Source organism: Castanea sativa, chromosome 7 (assembly GCF_040712315.1).
Source record: "Castanea sativa cultivar Marrone di Chiusa Pesio chromosome 7, ASM4071231v1".
Lineage (NCBI taxonomy): Eukaryota > Viridiplantae > Streptophyta > Magnoliopsida > Fagales > Fagaceae > Castanea > Castanea sativa.
In genome coordinates, this window is record NC_134019.1 from 38,333,802 (window position 1) to 38,351,580 (window position 17,779).

The following is a 17,779-nucleotide window of genomic DNA, read 5'->3' on the forward strand; positions in this document are numbered from 1 at the left end:
AATTAAACCTTCAAGCATTTTTCCTCTGTAGCTTGAGAATAAACCCCAACATAGAAAAGATGGAAAATGAATTACACAAACATGGACCTAATAAGATATGCATATAACCATGCCACAAGATTTAAATCAAAGCAGGAATGAACCAAATGCCACATTATTTGAATCATATAATTGAGAATCATGAAATGATTCATGAAAAGACCCCATATCATTTGAAGAAACATATTTGCAACAAAGACTGTAGTGATTAAACTTATAGAGAAGCTAGAGCACAAAGTCTCCAGACACAAGAATAGGGTAAAGGCTGTAAACAAAGTAACAATAGAAGCCATCAGTAGAGACATCCACAAAGGCCACAAAAGCTGTTCCACCTTTGAGACCATTAGGAACAAAACTTTAAAATAAAAGAGAAGCACGTGCTACAGGCTTGGGAAACTAAATTTTTCCCACCAAACCGCTCAAACTAAAAAGCAACTAGATAGATATAGATTGAAATCTTAACAAAAGAGAATCCTGCTCCACCACCATCAATAACCCTCAAAGCCAAATTGAGTTCCCACCATTACAGTTGGACTCGCTCCAACATCAACAAAGTTCAGAATTATAAGCTGAATGAGATATCCACATTATATAAATGTTAGTGGAAGCAAGCACTATATATTCTATGCATTTTTTTTTTCAAAAGAAAACACAAGTAGAGAGAGAGAGAGAGAGACTGCAAATAGAAATATCCTTAGTCAAATGCAATTTGACAAGACTGAGAGCTCCTTTGGTACTCGCTTAATTTCTCGTGAACTTGAAGCTTCACCTCTGAATCTAGAGTACTTGTAACAGTGATTCTCATAGTCTTTAACACTCCTGCCACCATTAGGAGCTGTCTAACAAATTCCATCTCAACCCCATCTCCTGAAAATTGGTTATAATGAAAGGTTGTAAGGTGTGACGACAGGCATTCAGGAACAGTGAGTGGCTCCTTCAAGTAACCATCAGTTCTGATAACACGTTGCATATTATTTTGCCATGGCTTGACGACAAGTGTTTGTAGCTTTGGAGCCCGATGAAGCAAGACTTGTATTGCATGCCACTCGATAAAACAAAAAAAAGAAAAACTCAAGGAAGACAAATTATGAAACATGGGAATATCATCACGATTAGAAGCATGGGAAAGGATCTGCACGAAAACGACAATGACAATTGGGCAAAGTCACAATTCACTCTTGACAATATTATTAAGTAGTATTTTGCATGAAAAAAAAAGTAGCTTGCAATTACCTCTGCGGTTTTTGTGATCAATTCCATGGATATAACATTACAGAATTGTCCCATGAAGTCCCATACTTTCTTTGCATAATCTTCATCCCGTCGCCATTTCTCGACCTCAACGACAGATTCAACCACATTGGGGAGTTTTTCCAACACAAAGTCCTCGTTCAAAACACCGGTGAAATGGAAGTACTCGAGAGCTGGGGTGTTTATGTGGACTTTGTACGGCCAACATACAATAGGCCAATGAAAATGTAATCTTTTGAGCGTAGGTATAAGTATAATGGCATTGACACCGGCCATGCCGGCATTCTTGTCCATATAGTTTCTCAAACCATAAGGAGACAGTTTGAGGGTCAAATCTCGAAGGAACGGGCAGGCAGCGAGGAGTGTGGAGAGAGAGTCGCGGTTTGCATAGCTAACAGATTCAAGTTTCATAATCTTGAGACTCGGCAATAATGCAGAACTAGGAGGAGGATTCAGAAGAATGTCACCATTCAATTTCAGAACCGCTAATGTTGTAGAAAAGAAGATACTACGGGGCAGCTCCGAAGTTTTAGAGAATTGTAGGTTTAGTTCAAGCTCTTGCAAACAAAGCCGAATGGAGGCGGCGACCCATGTTTCGAGATGGGTTGGAACACAACATTTGAACAAAAAGATGCGCAACTTGTGTATGGGCGCGGGATCGGGACCGGCATCGGCATTGCGAAGAGTGAAGATACTGGACACTATATCCTCTAAAGGGTGAGTGATTTGGGGGATATCTTGATGGTTAAAATAGAGGATTGGGACGAGAGTCCAGAGGGGCCTCCACCTGCTCGACAAAATGCTTGTGCGAATGGCGTCTGGGGTTGGGAGAAAGGAGAGGATGTGGCAAAGTAGAGAGTCCGGTAGAGTGCTGATAACGTCTCTGGCATTTCGTCGAGCAGAAGATATGCAATTCTCTGCTCTTTCACTTTCACTTTCAGTTCTGTCTCTCTCATCGAACTCTGTTTCTCTCCTCTGGCCATTCATGTTAATGTATGCTACCCCAAGCTCCAAATCTCCAATCTGCTTCCGATTTCAGTGTGTGGAATTTTGATTTTTGAGTGAAGTTTTAACTTTCAACTTTGGAATTGGAATCTGGCTACAGTGAGTGTATCAGTATAACTAGGCAAAATTTGCCAAACAGCATAATTCTGAAAAAAATTTAGACGGATGGCATGCGTTCAAACTTTATTAGTTAGTTGGACTCTTTTTTAAAAATCGAGTACAGTAAAATTGACTTTCAGCCAAAATTGCCAAAATCGAGTTTAATATACTCGACTTCCTATCGAAAATTAGCTCTAAGATGGATAAAAAAGGAAGTCGAGTATAGTAAACTCGATTTTGGCTGGAAGTCGATTTTGCTGTACTCGATTTCTAAAAAACAGTCCAACTAACTAATAAACTTTGAACGCATGCCATCTGCCTAAAATTTTCCCAATATTATATTATTTGGCAAATTTTGCCGTATAACTACAAGTACAACGATCAGAATGAGGAAATGCCCAGCATTTCGCATACTGGAACGATGTCGTTTAGAGTAAGATCCGATCCGGAATTCCAAAAGGTGTTTGGTTCACCTTATAGGTTTTGTTTTAAGAAATAATTGATTACTTTTGTTACAAAGTTATAGAAAACGAAACACAAACAAGGGATAAACATAATTTTTTGTCCTCAAAATTTCTCCCATTTTTTTATTTGATTCTTGGAGTTTCAAAAGTAGCAATAAAATTAATAAAGTTTGTAACATAATTCAATTTTGTTCGCATACTATTTTTTTTAAAAGGTACAATAGATTTTTCACCTTATAGTGTTTCACTAACGAGACCTACATGCATATTAATATAAACATTAATGTGTGTGAGATACATTTATAATAAAAAGTGTTTATATAACTTACGTAGCTAGCAATTTAAGTTAAATAAAAGTGTCACGTTATCATCATTATGAGTCAATATATATACTTAAATAATGTCAAAACTCCTAACTTTACAATAGTATAAACGTTGAATAGAAGATTTGCATTCAATTAGATGTGGCTATACTTGGTTTTTTAATTAAAAAAAGAAGAAGAAGAAGATATGGCTATACTCAGGTAGAACTTCTGTTCAATGCTCCAGTGCACTAGATAGGACGCAGTCTGGACACGTTGTCAATTTTGGACATGTGAGGGCCAGTGCACTGAAACTCTAAACCCAAGCCAAACCCAGTATACTCCACTATGTTAAGGGGGTCATACCAAAACCAAATACATGGAAATCTTACAGAAGCACGTTTTTGTGGTAATGCAATTAGTATGCATCTACGGGTTGTACATTATTGTATACACATACTGATTAAGAAAAGAATGATCAGCGCTACATGAATAATGTTGCAACAAACGGATATACTCAGGTGCTAAAAGCAAAGTTCACTGTCTCGTAACTCGTATAGGAGTTGTTGTCTAGAAATTTGTATCCACAACAAAATTCCTTAACTTCTCTGAGGTATTCTTTTCTTCACTCTCTGATTCACAGTATACACTACAGATCACATTTTCTGCAGTACTGATACCTTATGGTACCAAATCATCTTCAATTCTAGGCAACTTCCACTATGGCTTGCCCTTAAGTACTTGGACAATCTCCTCCGCTCTTGATTGGATGCCTTTCAAATACTCCGTAAGAACACGCTGCTGGTAAGATCCTCCCTCCTGCAACAGTTTGAAGTGGATACCATCAAAAAGAGAAAAGAAGGAACAAAATCAGCTAAATCAGAAGTGACTAGCATAAAATTGTCTGACAATTCAAGGACAAAGGTGTCTTACCGTTCGGATCAAAGTCCGCTCAATTCGTTTTTTAATGACAGCGTAAAACTCATCTGGTGAAATGTCCCCTTTGCCAACAGTCATTCCATTGATCAAAAGCTTGTTCCATTCTTCCTCTGGAGCTGCCACCCATATAAGGTCTATTAGTAATGCAGATCAACAAGCTTCTCTCTTTATCAGAACTAGTAACATGACAAATTCTACTTAGTAAAGTGTAATGTATCAGTAGGTAATAGGAACCTTTTATTATGGCTTCGAGAAACTGCTCAGCCTTCAAAACTTCTTCTCCTGCACCAGAAATATCACTAGGGGCTGGGTCTCTATATCAAAACTTTATAAGCAAAAGCAAGCCAAAAGAAAATGACTATAAAATTTATTCATAAAGAATTTTTAAAAGGGTATTATACTAGGGGATTTTATCCCATGAAGCTATATTCATAAATAATAATGAATTTAAATTAAGAGAAATAATATGTCCACAACATTTTTACAACAAATCTTAAGTGGCAGATTGTTACTGGTTGTTATTGTTGGAGCAATATAGTAATCTTAGTGTTAAATTTAAATTTAAACCAATAATAACTAACCACATATGGTTTGTTGTGAAAATGTTGTAAATATGTTGTGGACGTAGCATCTCTCTTAATTAAATCCACCAATATAAATATATAATATGTATGAAACACAGTCAAATGTTTTTTCATAATAGAGATTAAATTTTTTGTTGGCTGTCAACCTACAGAAACCCTCCTTTTTCCGGGCTTCGGACTGGTTGTGAACACAATAGATGACAATAAGTACAGACACAATATAGGGCAAGGTCAAATGTATTCATCTTAAATTCTTAATGCTGTGAAAGGCCAACAAAGCATCATTCGACCTATGTAAGGCTTTGTGTAACCTAGTCTTTTTAATTTTTTTTTTAAAAGAACCATAAAACTTAAAAGTTTCCATTTTCCATTTATAATCCCAGATATTGTCTAATATTTAGGTGATTTAGCTTTTAGTATTTCCATCACCACAAAATCAGATTGTTTGCATGACATTACATCTAAACTCAGAAAGGGTAATACCTTTCTTTGCATAACTACGTTTGGAGAGAACTCTGGAAGCATAAAGTTGCAAAACCTTTTGCAACATAGCCTCCAGCCCTGGCTTATCCACATCTTCTTTTGCCTACAGGTGATCCATGATATATTTTAGTAACTTAATCGTTTACTATCTCAAATAAGGACTAGCATCTGAACAATGTTGAAAGAAAGATTTATGAAAATCCAAGCATTACCATATGTAATATGAAATTTACGAATATTGATGACAGTCAGTCACATTTTTTTTTCATAGGTAACAGTCAGTCACATTATAAAAATTAACTTCAACATACATGCACCAGTATGCCTTTGTACATGTATAGAAAGATTGTATAGCTAGTTTGATGCTTGATGCCCAAAACAATTAGACCTGGAATTATGCAAGAAGACAGGGTATAACTTTTTACTACAAAAATATGGCAATGTTGTTTGATTGAAAACATGCTCACATTTAAGTTATGGTGTCTGACTACCATTCAGATTGAGTAAAATATAATTTACTGGCAGTAGTTGTAGCTCAATGGTCTTTTGCTACCAATGCAGGCAAAGATAAAAGAAAAAGACAGACTCACTTGCCGTAGCTGTGCATTGACCTCTGAAAGAAAGCCTTCATCTAGTTGCCCTTCTTGTTCCCTTTGGTTTATCTCCTAAAAATCACAAGACGTAATGATAAGTTACATAAATACAAATCAGAGAGATTTACAATAGTCTAAATTTGCACTAGCAAAATTAAAACAAATATTAACTAATCTACATGTACTTCAGCACAGCTGTCCAAGCAAATAGGTAACTCATCTAAACAACAAAGCAGCTGAAGCTACCATCTCAAAGTTCTTATTTGCTTCTTTTCTTTCTATCACTCCATTCAGGGCTATATGGCATTATTTCCATTCTTCTAAATAGCCATCAGTGTCAATGAAAACTATGATGGTTGAAATGAAGTTTTCATGTAGACGAAGATCTATAGGTGAAGGGCAGTGATTCACAAGCTTGGTTAATAAGAACTTCATTGTCACATGAAAAGGTTTACTTTTCATGTGACAATGAAGGGTACTGAAAAAAACTTCTCAGTGCAAGGAGCACATGAAAAGGGTACTGAGAAAAACTTCTCCATGAATCATAGAGTACCCAACAGAACAATGAAAATCAATTTAAAACCAAATTTAAGAAAAGGTTTACTTTCTCCATCAATTTGAGGGCCTCGGGATCTCTAGGAGGCCAGCGAACCTCTTCCACCTCATCAACCACTGGTTTTAGTATCTCCTTGAGAACATCAGTGGATGACTCAATTTTTTCCTGCAGGAGAAAGATATGGGGAAAATATTATGAGAGAACTACTAAGAAGAGGAAAAGAGAAGGGGAGGGGGGGGAGGAGAGAATAAAGTGATATATCTGAAGCATTCAGGGAAATCAAATAGAATTTCATTGATGAGAGAGAGGGACAGAGACAAAGAGAACAGTACCTTAGTCTTATGGACAAGGCAATCCACTATGCTCATTACAGATATAGCCAATTCTTCATAATCTTTCTGCGAAATGACAAAAATTATGTGTCAATGTGTTTTTGTGCAAAGCAGGGATCTGAAATAAGTCAAACATCAGAATTTCATTAAAAATTAGAATTAACTAAGTAAAAAGGCATGCTTTATCATCCTCTGATTTGCAGGTATCAGTTCTTGCTGCAAGGCGTATCCAAAAACCTTCATTGAAAGCAAGGACATTTTCAACAACAAGCTTCTGAAGCTGTTCACAGAACAAAAAAAATAGCCAAAAATAAGTTTATTAAAATAGATTAATAGTGGAACCAAATAAAAGATATTTGCAGCTTCAAGTAAATGGAGAGCCACATTTAATCAAAATAGATCCCACACTTCGGAAGAAAAATTGAAAAAATTCATGTGGAAACATTGTGGAAAGAGTTTCTTGCTTGATTTATAACATTAGAAACTCCATGAGTGAAATGTCCAAGATACTTTGTCATCTATATGAGTAAAAGCATTGCCTTGTATGGTAATAATCATTGATCCTTTAATATGAAATAAAGCAGTTCTCATCCAACAACTCACAAGACAAGAATAATTTTTTATCTTATCACAATAATAGGAGAACAGCAAACCAAAGCCAAATTTACTGAAATTAAATTTAAAATAGATATTTTAGCAAAAAGGAAGAGAAACAGCCAAAAAAAAAAAAGAGATTAGCACCAGCACCATCTTTTATTTTCCCCTGGAAAACACCATGTACTTACTTCATTTGGATTTGCATCCCTCAGTGTATCTATCAGCCTATCCACTTCAACGGTCTTTTTGAAAGCTTCCTCAGCACCTTGACTGGCTGCATAGATCAAATTTCTCCTGTTTTATTAGATGCAAACACGCAATTTAAATACCAATAATTTCACCAATCAGATAAAAAGAATACTACATCTGCGGGACTATAAAACTTGAACTAATCATTTCTGCATAGGCAAACACAGATAAATCACACATATTGGTCTCGAATGATTGATGCAGAGAGAGCTGCAGTAATTCAAAAGACTAAAGGGTAGCATTCCACTTAATTTTCTAATTAAAATACCCATCTAGGGAACACTCTTTTTCCCAAATGAACTCAATAAACAAGTTATATCTATAACATAACTTAATCTACTCTACTTAAGCTATTAATAGTTCTAAAAATTCTTATATTACCAAGCATGCTTATCATAAATCCAAAATAGGAAAAATGCCCACTGTTTTTTCTTCCACTATAATTTCTTATATGCCTTGAGACCATTGCATAGCATAAATCACCAAGTCTGTTAGAGATATTGATCCAAGTCCAAGCCCATTGTAAAATCCTAGTCCAATTATACTAGGAATCCTAGTCCTAATTGTAAATGCTGTCCTAACTATACTATTGTAACCCTAAGGTTAGTCAGTGTTAGCGTAGGGTCAGACTATTATGTGTCCTTTTCGTAGTGTTGTCGGAAGTAAAGCTCTTATGATATAAAGTTTTAACTGGAAAACTCTTTAGAATTTTGAGCATTTGGCAAATTATAATGTAGATTCGTTTTTCTAAAAACTCCAAATTTCAACTTTTCTTGTAGAGCTTTACAAAGATCATAGTGCTCTTTTTGGTGGGTTACCAAATGTTACATTTTTTTTTTTTTTTGGGTTTTAAAAGCTCAATACATTTTAATACGGAGAGAACTCAATAGTAAATATGTAGCAATCACTAGGATAAACAAGTTTCATCAACAACATAACTTAATCCACTCCGCTTAAGCTATTAATAGTTCCAAAAAGTTCTTGCATTACCAACCATTCTTACTACAACCCAAAATATGAAAATCTCACATTTTTTTTCTTCCATTATTTTCTTTCATATATGCCTCAAGACCATTGACACAGCATAATTCACCAAGTCAAAGACACTCCCAACAAGTCACAGAAAAATTACTTGGTACCACAAAAACATTATCAGATAATATTTATTTATTAAAAGAAAAGTACCTCCTCTTCCAAATTATCAAAGTGTTAGAAGAAAACGGCGTAAGCCACCGCAATCTAAAAGCCCCAACTTTCCAACTTTGCAACAATAAACTCTACACCACAAAGCAATCAAAAATTTTATATTTATATATATATAAAATTGAAGATTATCCATAACACAGAGCAGTTTATCTTTGAGAAATTACAAGTTTTATGAATAAAATAAAGTAAAATTATTGACTCCAAGTCTCCAACAAGTCCATTTAGTTTTAGAACTCATATATTTTCTCTCCACATTTTCTCAGCGACCAAACGGAAAATAATACGATTAATTAATTAGGGTTTGGAATTAAAAAAAAAAGAAAAAAAAAAAGGGAGTACCTGGTTATGGTGGTGGGAATGAGAGAAGCTAAGAAGAGATGGGGGTGATGACGTGGCAAAGAATGCAGCCATTTTTTACGGACTAAGATGGCGGGAGAGAGAGAGAGAGAGAGGTCACTGAAAATGAGTAGTGACCGTTCAAGTTTTTGCAACCAAATCTTTTTGAGTTTTTTTTATTTTATTGATTTTTTTTATTTTTAATTGATGGATCAGTCCAAATAAAATTTTATTGGGCCAAACCTGGGCCTTGTTTCCACCAAGACTGGTGTAGGAGAAAAATCTATGCCAAGCGAGAACTAATAAGCTGGGGAAAAAAATACAGGCCCATTATATAGCAAGAGACTATATGGGTACTAATGCCATTGCTTACATTCGAGAGTGGGCTTAACTGGGAGAAGAAATATCATGGAGTAGTTATAGTTGAGCAAGACTTAGGTATAGTACTTAAACGTTGTTTCTTAATTTTTCTTGTTAAAATTCTACCATGTGAATTTCTTTTCATGGGATGAAAGTGTATTTTTTAATTAAGTTGCCACATGGCTGAATCTTAAGAGGAGAACCTAAAATACTATTCCTAAGTTTTGTCCATTATAGTTTTATAGGTATGTCATGTGTTTTGAGGAGAAGCATCTACTATATTAGATACAAAACATCATTGTTTCTTACTATATTAGAATATTTGCATTATCTCATGCAAAAATTTATGTCTATTTTAGCATTATAACCTTTTAAAAAAAATTTTATATACTCACTTTTCAAAATATCTTACATTTGATTATTTATTTTACACTACATTTCATTAGAATACTATTTCTTCCTCAACCAAAGTCACTGCCCTTAATCTAAATAATTTCTAAAACATTCATTTACACAACTACAGTAATTATGTAAATTTGTCCAATCAACCCCAAAATACACCAAAATCAATATATATATCATTGTATGAAAATACATTAATATTATTGTGGGGACTAAAAAGACCTAAGTAAGTGTTTGGGCCTTGGGCTTTGTTGATGGGTGCTAGTTTGTTTTAGACTAAAAGCCTCTTAGAACTGTAGCTCGGCCCATGAGTCGAGAGTCCGAGGATTCGTCTGAGGACGAATATCTCCTCAGACAGACCCACGATGACCCTGGGATTCGCCAAAAAGATCAAGACAGAGTTCCGGAAAAACCGTTGGTTAAAAGGGGGATTTAAGCACCCTCCAGACGCAACGGTGTGAGAGAAATATCTTAGAAAAAGGCTGCTACCTCCACATTAAAGACCCTGCACTTACCTCCGTGGCCGCATTAATGGGGGAGTGACCCTTGAATAGTAGAAGTCAGCCTTCTTGCTATAATTTAAAGATTTCCAGAGGGTGGTGGATGGGACAGGTGTCTAATAGGGTGATTTGTGTTACACGTGGATAAAGAGGGAAGAAGAAGAAGTATTTAAGGAGAAAAAGAGGGCAAAGAAAAGAGGGAGACAAATGTTAAGAATTGTGACCTTTGAGAGAAAAAAAGGAAAATAATATATAATTTGTCCTCGGCTTACGTCCGAGGAGGTTTATTTTGCCCCGTTTGTCTTTTATTCGCAAACACTGTAATATTTTAGCATGTTCATCAAGTTTCAAATATCACTAAACTAGATTACGAGCCCACAGTCTACAAATTTCATTGTTTAAGGCTCATTGGGCCTGAGCCCACATGTGTTTTTGGGTCCAGGCGCAATTGTGCACTTACAATTGGCGCTGTCTGTGGAAAATCTAGCGTGGGAGAACTTGAACACCATGGCAGGCTTAGGCTCATACCATGCAGAATCTCAGGGATCGCAACCTGAGGATCTTTTCGAGAGTCTTGAGCGCCAGAGGGATCGAGAGGGTAGCATTCACACCGAGTATCCTAGAACGAGTCATACTCACAGTGGAGGGGCCAGTACCACCCATGAAGATGGTGCTAAAGCCATGTAGAAGAAGATCGATCACCTTAAGAAGAAGCTACGTCGCGTCAGGCGGAGGCGTGCTTCACCCTCATCCAGTACCTCTTCCGGGAAATCCCAGGGAAGTAGTTACAGTTCGAGGTCATGGTCGCTCCCCAGCAGAACATCCTCTTGCGAAGAGGATGACCTATCAGGTCATAGGAGCAGAAAGCTCCCCTCCAGGGGCTTAGGGAACGATGCAATGAGCTGGGCGTTGCACCAGCTCTCCAAATCTCCATTCTCACGCAGGATTGAGAATGGAAGGCTCCCCAGGAGGTTCACCCAGCCCACCTTCACCATTTATAATGGCCGGACCAACTTGGTGGAACATGTGAGCCACTTTAACCAGAGAATGGCTGTGCATTCTCACAATGAGACCTTGATGTGCAAAGTCTTCCCTTCTAGCTTGGGACCTGTTGCTATGAGGTGGTTCAACGGTCTAAAATCAGGGTCTATAAGTTCGTTCGGGGAACTGACTAGAGCATTCGCGTCACGGTTCATTACATGTAACAGAGTTCCTCGACCGTTGGATTCACTGTTGTCTATGGCTATGAAGGAGGGCGAGACGTTGAAAGCATACTCCGACGGGTATTGGGAAATGTTTAATGAGATAGATGGTGATTTTGATGAGGTGGCGATCAATACTTTTAAAGTGGGCCTTCCAACTGATCATGACTTAAGGAAGTCCTTGACCAAAAAACCCGTACGGAGTGTACGTCGCCTCATGGACCGTATTGACGAATATAAAAGGGTCGAGGAAGACCAGCAGCAGGGGAAGGGTAAGGCAAAGGTTATCCTGCAGGAGAGAAGGGATTTCAGGTCGGACAGGTATCACAACAACAAGCCGAGAAGAGATTACTCCGGGTAGTCTGGCTCGGCGGCACCTCAGACTGTTAATACTGTATTCCGAGAACCGGTGCACCAGCTATTGGAGAAGGTCCGTAAGGAACCCTACTTCAAATGGCCCAGTAAGATGGCGGGGGATCCTGCCAAGAGGAATCAGAATCTCTTTTGTCAATACCATCAGGACGTGGGTCATACTACTGAGAACCGTCGGACCCTCTAAAATCACTTGAAACAGCTTGTTAGCGAAGGAAAGTTAAAGCAGCACTTGTACCAACCTAGCAGGCAGCGCAGTCAGTCTAGCTCAAATAATCAGAGGAATGACTCATCTCGGCCTCCTTTGGGAACGATCAACGTTATCTTCGCTGCGCCTGGTAGGACTGGCTCATGTCCTACTAGGGTGATGGCAGTTTCGGACTCCCAAGCTGAGGAGGGGGGCTCCAAGCCGAAGAGATTGAAGCTAAATGTGCCCGTCTTGGGATTTTCAGAGGAAGATAAGGTTGGGACCATCCAACCCCATGACGACGCCCTAGTGGTTACTTTGAGGATAGGGAATTATAATGTGAGAAGGGTAATGATTGATCAAGGTAGCGGTGCGGATATCATGTATCCTGACTTATTTAAGGGGCTAAAGTTGAAATTAGAGGACCTCACCCCTTATGACTCGCCGTTAATAAGTTTTGAAGGGAAAGCCGTTACACCAAAGGGACAGATTCGGTTGCCCGTGCAATTTAGCTCCGAGACGGTTGAGGTGGATTTTATCGTGGTACACAGCCATCCTTGCCCGGCCCTGGCTGCACGCTCTGGGAGCCATTTCCTCCACCTTGCATGTTAAGGTTAAGTTCCCTTCGGGGGAGTGCATTGAAGAGATTCTCGGCAGCCAATTGATGGCCAGGCAATGCATATCGGCCGCAGTGCTGCATCAGACCGAACCGCAGTCCTCGACCTCGGCTGTGAAAGACTTATAGCAATTAACGACTCTAGATGCGCCCGACGTGGTGATAGCAGAGGAGGCCATATGCGAAGACCTTGAGAAGTTTTTGATATCGGATGATCCCGAAAGGTTCTTCCAAGTTGGGGTATGTTTACCACACCAGGAGAAGATGGAATTGGTGGAGTTTCTAAAGAGCAACATCGATGTTTTTGCCCAAGACCCCTATGAGGCTCTGGGGGTTGACCCAAGCTTCATTTGTCATCATTTGAATGTCAATCCTGCTATTCCTCCTAGAAGGCAGCCCCCTCGGCGTTCCTCCAGGGAGCACTCTAAAGCCGTTAAGGAAGAGGTGCTTAAGCTCAAGAGGGCTGGGGCTATTAAGGAAGTTTTCTATCCGGAGTGGCTGGCGCACACGGTTGTGGTCAAAAAGAAAAGTGGGAAATGGTGAGTATATGTGGACTTCACAGATTTAAACAAAGCCTGCCCAAAAGACTCATTCCCGATGCCGCGCATCGACCAGCTAGTGGATGCCACCGTTGGACATCCTCGGATGAGCTTTTTGAATGCCTTCCAGGGTTATCACCAAATCCCACTGGCAGCAGAAGATTAGGAGAAAACTGCCTTTATTACTCCAACAGGGAATTATCACTATAAAGTGATGCCGTTCGGATTGAAGAATGCTGGGGCTGCTTACCAAAGGATGATGACCAGAATGTTTGAGTTGCAGCTTAGAAAGACCATTGAGATATACGTGGATGACATGGTAGTGAAGAGTAAGACGATATCTGCACACGTGAAGGATTTAGACGACACCTTTCAGGTACTTAGAAAGTACAAGTTGCGTCTTAACGCCTCGAAGTGTTCTTTTGGTGTGAGTTCTGGGAAGTTCTTGGGTTACATGGTTACTCACAGAGGTATAGAGATGAATCCAGCACAAGTCAGAGCTATTCAGACCTTACAGCCACCTCGAAATCCGAAAGAAGTTCAGAAATTGACCGGAATGATTGCTGCTCTTAGCAGGTTCATCTCTCGGTCAGCTAACCAATGCAAGCCTTTCTTCCAACTTTTGAATAAGTGGAGGGGGTTCCAATGGTCCGAGGAGTGCGTTGTAGCCTTCCAACAACTTAAGGAATATCTTTCCCAGCCACCTATTATGTCTCGGCCTGAAGTAGATGAGGTCCTGTTTGCATATCTGGCAGTGGCCGTTCATGCGGTCAGCTTGGTCCTCATAAGGGACGACAGTGGGGTGCAAAAACCGGTCTACTACGTCATTAAAACTCTGAATGACGCCGAGGTGCGTTACCTACTTTTGGAGAAAGCACTTTTAGCCATAGTTCATGCCACGCGAAGGCTTCCTCATTATTTCTAGTCTCACACCGTTGTGGTTTTGACCCAACTGCCTCTCAAGTCAGTTTTGCGCAGCGCTGACTACTCTGGAAGGGTGGCTAAATGGGGAACTATTTTGGGAGCTTATGATATCAAATACATGCCGCGCACCTCAATAAAAGGCTAGGTTCTTGCAGATTTGATGGCGGAATTCGCGGAACCATTGTTGGAGGAAGCTGTGAAGGAATCACACATGGATGAAAAATCAGTTGGCGTGATCACGGGCATAGGACCTCCCACTTGGGAAGTGTACGTTGATGGGGCAGTTAACCAGAAAGGATCTGGCATCGGACTTGTCTTGGTATCCCCTGATGGAATTGTCTTTGAAAAATCTCTGAGGTTGGCATTCTCGGCTACTAATAATGAGGCCGAGTACAAAGCAGTCTTGGTCGGTATGAACATGGTGCATAGGATGGGCGGAAAGGGAGTTCATGTGCGCTCGGATTTTTAGTTAGTGGTCGGTCAGGTGATGGGGACCATGGAGGCTAGGGACCCTAGAATGCAAGCATACTTGACTCAGGTCAAACGTTTACAATCTAAATTCGATTCCTTTATCCTATCTCACGTCCCTAGAAGTGGAAATACACATGCAGACTCCTTGGCTACCTTAGCGACATCCTCGGCTCAAGGATTGCCTAGGATTATCCTTGTTGAAGATTTGCTAAAAGGACCTAAGTAAGTGTTTGAGCCTTGGGCTTTGTTGATGGGCGCTAGTTTGTTTTAGACTAAAAGCCTCTTAGAACTGTAGCTCGGCCCATGAGTCGAGAGTCCAAGGATTCGTCTGAGGACGAATATCTTCTCGGACAGACCCACGATGACCCTGGGATTCGCCAAAAAGATCAAGGCAGAGTTCCGGAAAAACCGTTGGTTAAAAGGGGGATTTAAGCACCCTCCAGACGCAACGGTGTGAGAGAAATATCTTAGAAAAAGGCTGCTACCTCTACATTAAAGACCCTGCACCTACCTCCTTGGCCGCATTAATGGGGGAGTGACCCCTGAATAGTAGAAGTCAGCCTTCTTGCTATAATTTAAAGACTTCCAGAGGGTGGTGGATGGGACAGGTGTCTAATAGGGTGATTTGTGTTACACGTGAATAAAGAGGGAAGAAGAAGAAGTATTTAAGGAGAAAAAGAGAGCAAAGAAAAGAGGGAGACAAATAATAAGAACTGTGACCTTTGAGAGAAAAAAGGAAAATAATATATAATTTGTCCTTGGCTTACGTCCGAGGAGGTTTATTTTGCCCTGTTTGTCTTTTATTCGCAAACACTGTAATATTTTAGCCTGTTCATCAAGTTTCAAATATCACTAAACTAGATTACGAGCCCACACTCTACAAATTTCATTGTTTAAGACTCATTGGGCCTAAGCCCACATGTGTTTTTGGGTCCAGGCGCAATTGTGCACTTACAATTATAATAATTGTGTAAATTTGCAAAAATACATTTGTGCTATAGTAATTGTGCAATTACACAATTATTGTAGTACAAATGTAATTTTGAACAGTGATACATAGATTGATAGGGTGTATTTTGGAATTGATTGGATAAATTTGAAACCTTATGCTATTTTACAACTAATACAAATGCTATTATATTGAAATTAATGTAAAATTGTAGGAGGGGGGAGCCCGAGTTTTTTGAAAGAGGAGCCCAAATGTAAAATTGTATAATATATATATATATAAAATATTTTCTTAAGACTAAGGGGGCATGGGCCCCCTTGGCCCCCATCTAGTTCTATCCTGAATTGGCACGGGCTATGTTCAAGAAGGTGTTACAGCGTAAATTCAAGGTTGATCTTAAAGATTGCTAATTTTTCTGCTCCTTCATTATTTAAGAGGCAGATGGATCAGATATTTAGTTTAATATTGTAATATTTATAACCTCTTATACACAATATTTCTCATTACATTTATAATAAATGATTCATAATTCTGTTATTGGTTTTTAAGTTCTCTAATCATTCTAAGTCATATATACGAAATGACATCTTGTATCACTTCTTATGTTCAGACTATTAATATTTTGGAAAATGATACTGGGATACTCAAGATAGGTTTAAGCTAAAGTTTCTCCAAGTTTTTCTATTGAAGAGATGTCCAAAACTACTGTGTTGGCTTTGTAAAATGGTATGTAATCTAACTTAATATCATAAATTTCATTCTTAAAAAAATTTCTTTTTACTTCACAAATAAAATTTCTAGTAAAAAAAATACTTTGTATCGCAAATTAAAATTTCATAATTACAATTCATTTTTGTACTTAAATGAGTTTTATATTCAAGTTTTATTTATTATTATTTCCTTTTATTAGTAGTTTGATGAACTATTGCTTACTATTTATTATTATATATAATATAAAAGAGACTCTGTAGGGTCAATGGGCCCAAGAATATGTGTTGAGTTGGGCCAAGAGTGTTCGTTGGGCTAAAGGCCCAATCCGAGGACATTGAATGGTCCGAGGATGTGAAAATATCAACCCAATAAGCAATACTAATAGCTAAAAAAGTGATATCTGATCAGGTATATCCAAGAAGGTGTCCGAGGAAGAGTATGTCCTCGGCTACGTAAAGTCGAGGTAGGAGAAGAGCTGGTTAGCATCCACAGGTAATATTCTAGAAGATCCTATAGATAAGGGTATACATGGTAGATATGGAGGATAAGAAGAAGGGCAGTGAAAAATATCTAAGATAAAAATGTTACCACCGCCATCGCATTGAATGCACTGCAACTGTTTCTCTAGCCACATTAATGGAGAAGTGATGCCTGAGTATCAGAGTTCAGCCTTATAATTGCCTCTAAATATTTGAGGGGCGGGAGAAGAGACAAGTATCCAAATCAGAAATCTGATCCATACATGGAAGAGGGTTAGAAAAAGGTGGATGATATAAAAGGAAAGGAGGACGCTCAGAAGAAAGGGGAGAGAAAGAGAGAGAAAACATTGTATACATCACCATCCTTATTTGTAATCTATCTTTAAAAGAGTTATTACAAATCATCATCGGCTTGTGTTCGAAGATAAAATTATTTTATATAAACAGTTCCTTGCGTGTAATGTTGTGATTGAGCTCATCATCTTAGTTATCTAACATCACTAAAATCTAGATTTCAAGCTCACTCTCTATAAATTTCATTGTATTGGGCTTTTTAGGCCTATCTTCTTCACACTGTGGGTTTGGATGCAAATTGTGACCTTACAGACTTAACATGAAAAACTGAAAGTGTAATGGGTATATAAAATTTTGAATTATTATTTGAACATATTCTTTAAATAAAATTAACACAAACAAAAACATAAACACAAGAAAATATGTTTTTTACTCTTTAGAGTTACATATTTATAAACTATTAGATTTAAGTTGATCTAACAGTAAAAAAAAATGACTCATTAATACTGATATTGTGATCAACATCTCATTTATTAAATTTATGACATTCTATACCAGTCTCTCCTTGCCAAAAATGTGTCATACACACACACACATGCTCTCTCTCTCTCTCTCTCTCTCTCTCTCTCTCTCTCTCTCTCTATCTCTCTCTCTCTCTCTCTCTCTCTCTCTCTCTCCTAGAGTATAGATGATTCTAGGGAGCCACCAGGTATTATGTTGAGCACCACCAAGTAAGAT

General features: G+C 38.4%; 2 protein-coding genes across 3 annotated transcripts; both read right to left on the bottom strand.

The window, feature by feature from the left end:
• Positions 1 to 534: 534 nt before the first annotated feature.
• On the bottom strand, positions 535 to 2,409 carry LOC142642859 (F-box/LRR-repeat protein At4g14103-like). Its single transcript, XM_075817294.1, has 2 exons — positions 1,273 to 2,409; positions 535 to 1,171 (listed from the first exon to the last, which is right to left on the bottom strand). Exons 1-2 carry the CDS (start codon positions 2,275 to 2,277, stop codon positions 734 to 736), a joined length of 1,443 nt encoding a protein of 480 aa, XP_075673409.1. The 5' UTR covers positions 2,278 to 2,409; the 3' UTR covers positions 535 to 733.
• A 1,139-nt stretch (positions 2,410 to 3,548) lies between these two features.
• On the bottom strand, positions 3,549 to 9,186 carry LOC142642661 (uncharacterized). 2 transcript variants are annotated; one of them, XM_075817058.1, is made up of 11 exons: positions 9,039 to 9,186; positions 8,679 to 8,770; positions 7,433 to 7,538; positions 6,829 to 6,927; positions 6,648 to 6,713; positions 6,364 to 6,480; positions 5,757 to 5,831; positions 5,167 to 5,269; positions 4,334 to 4,381; positions 4,094 to 4,215; positions 3,549 to 3,979 (listed from the first exon to the last, which is right to left on the bottom strand). In XM_075817058.1, the coding sequence occupies exons 1-11, from the start codon at positions 9,108 to 9,110 to the stop codon at positions 3,881 to 3,883; spliced, it is 999 nt and encodes a 332-aa protein (XP_075673173.1). In that variant the 5' UTR covers positions 9,111 to 9,186; the 3' UTR covers positions 3,549 to 3,880. The 2 variants fall into 2 exon arrangements, with proteins under 2 accessions (XP_075673173.1, XP_075673172.1); XM_075817057.1 differs by having other exon boundaries at positions 4,334 to 4,405.
• Between the last annotated feature and the right edge of the window lie 8,593 nt (positions 9,187 to 17,779).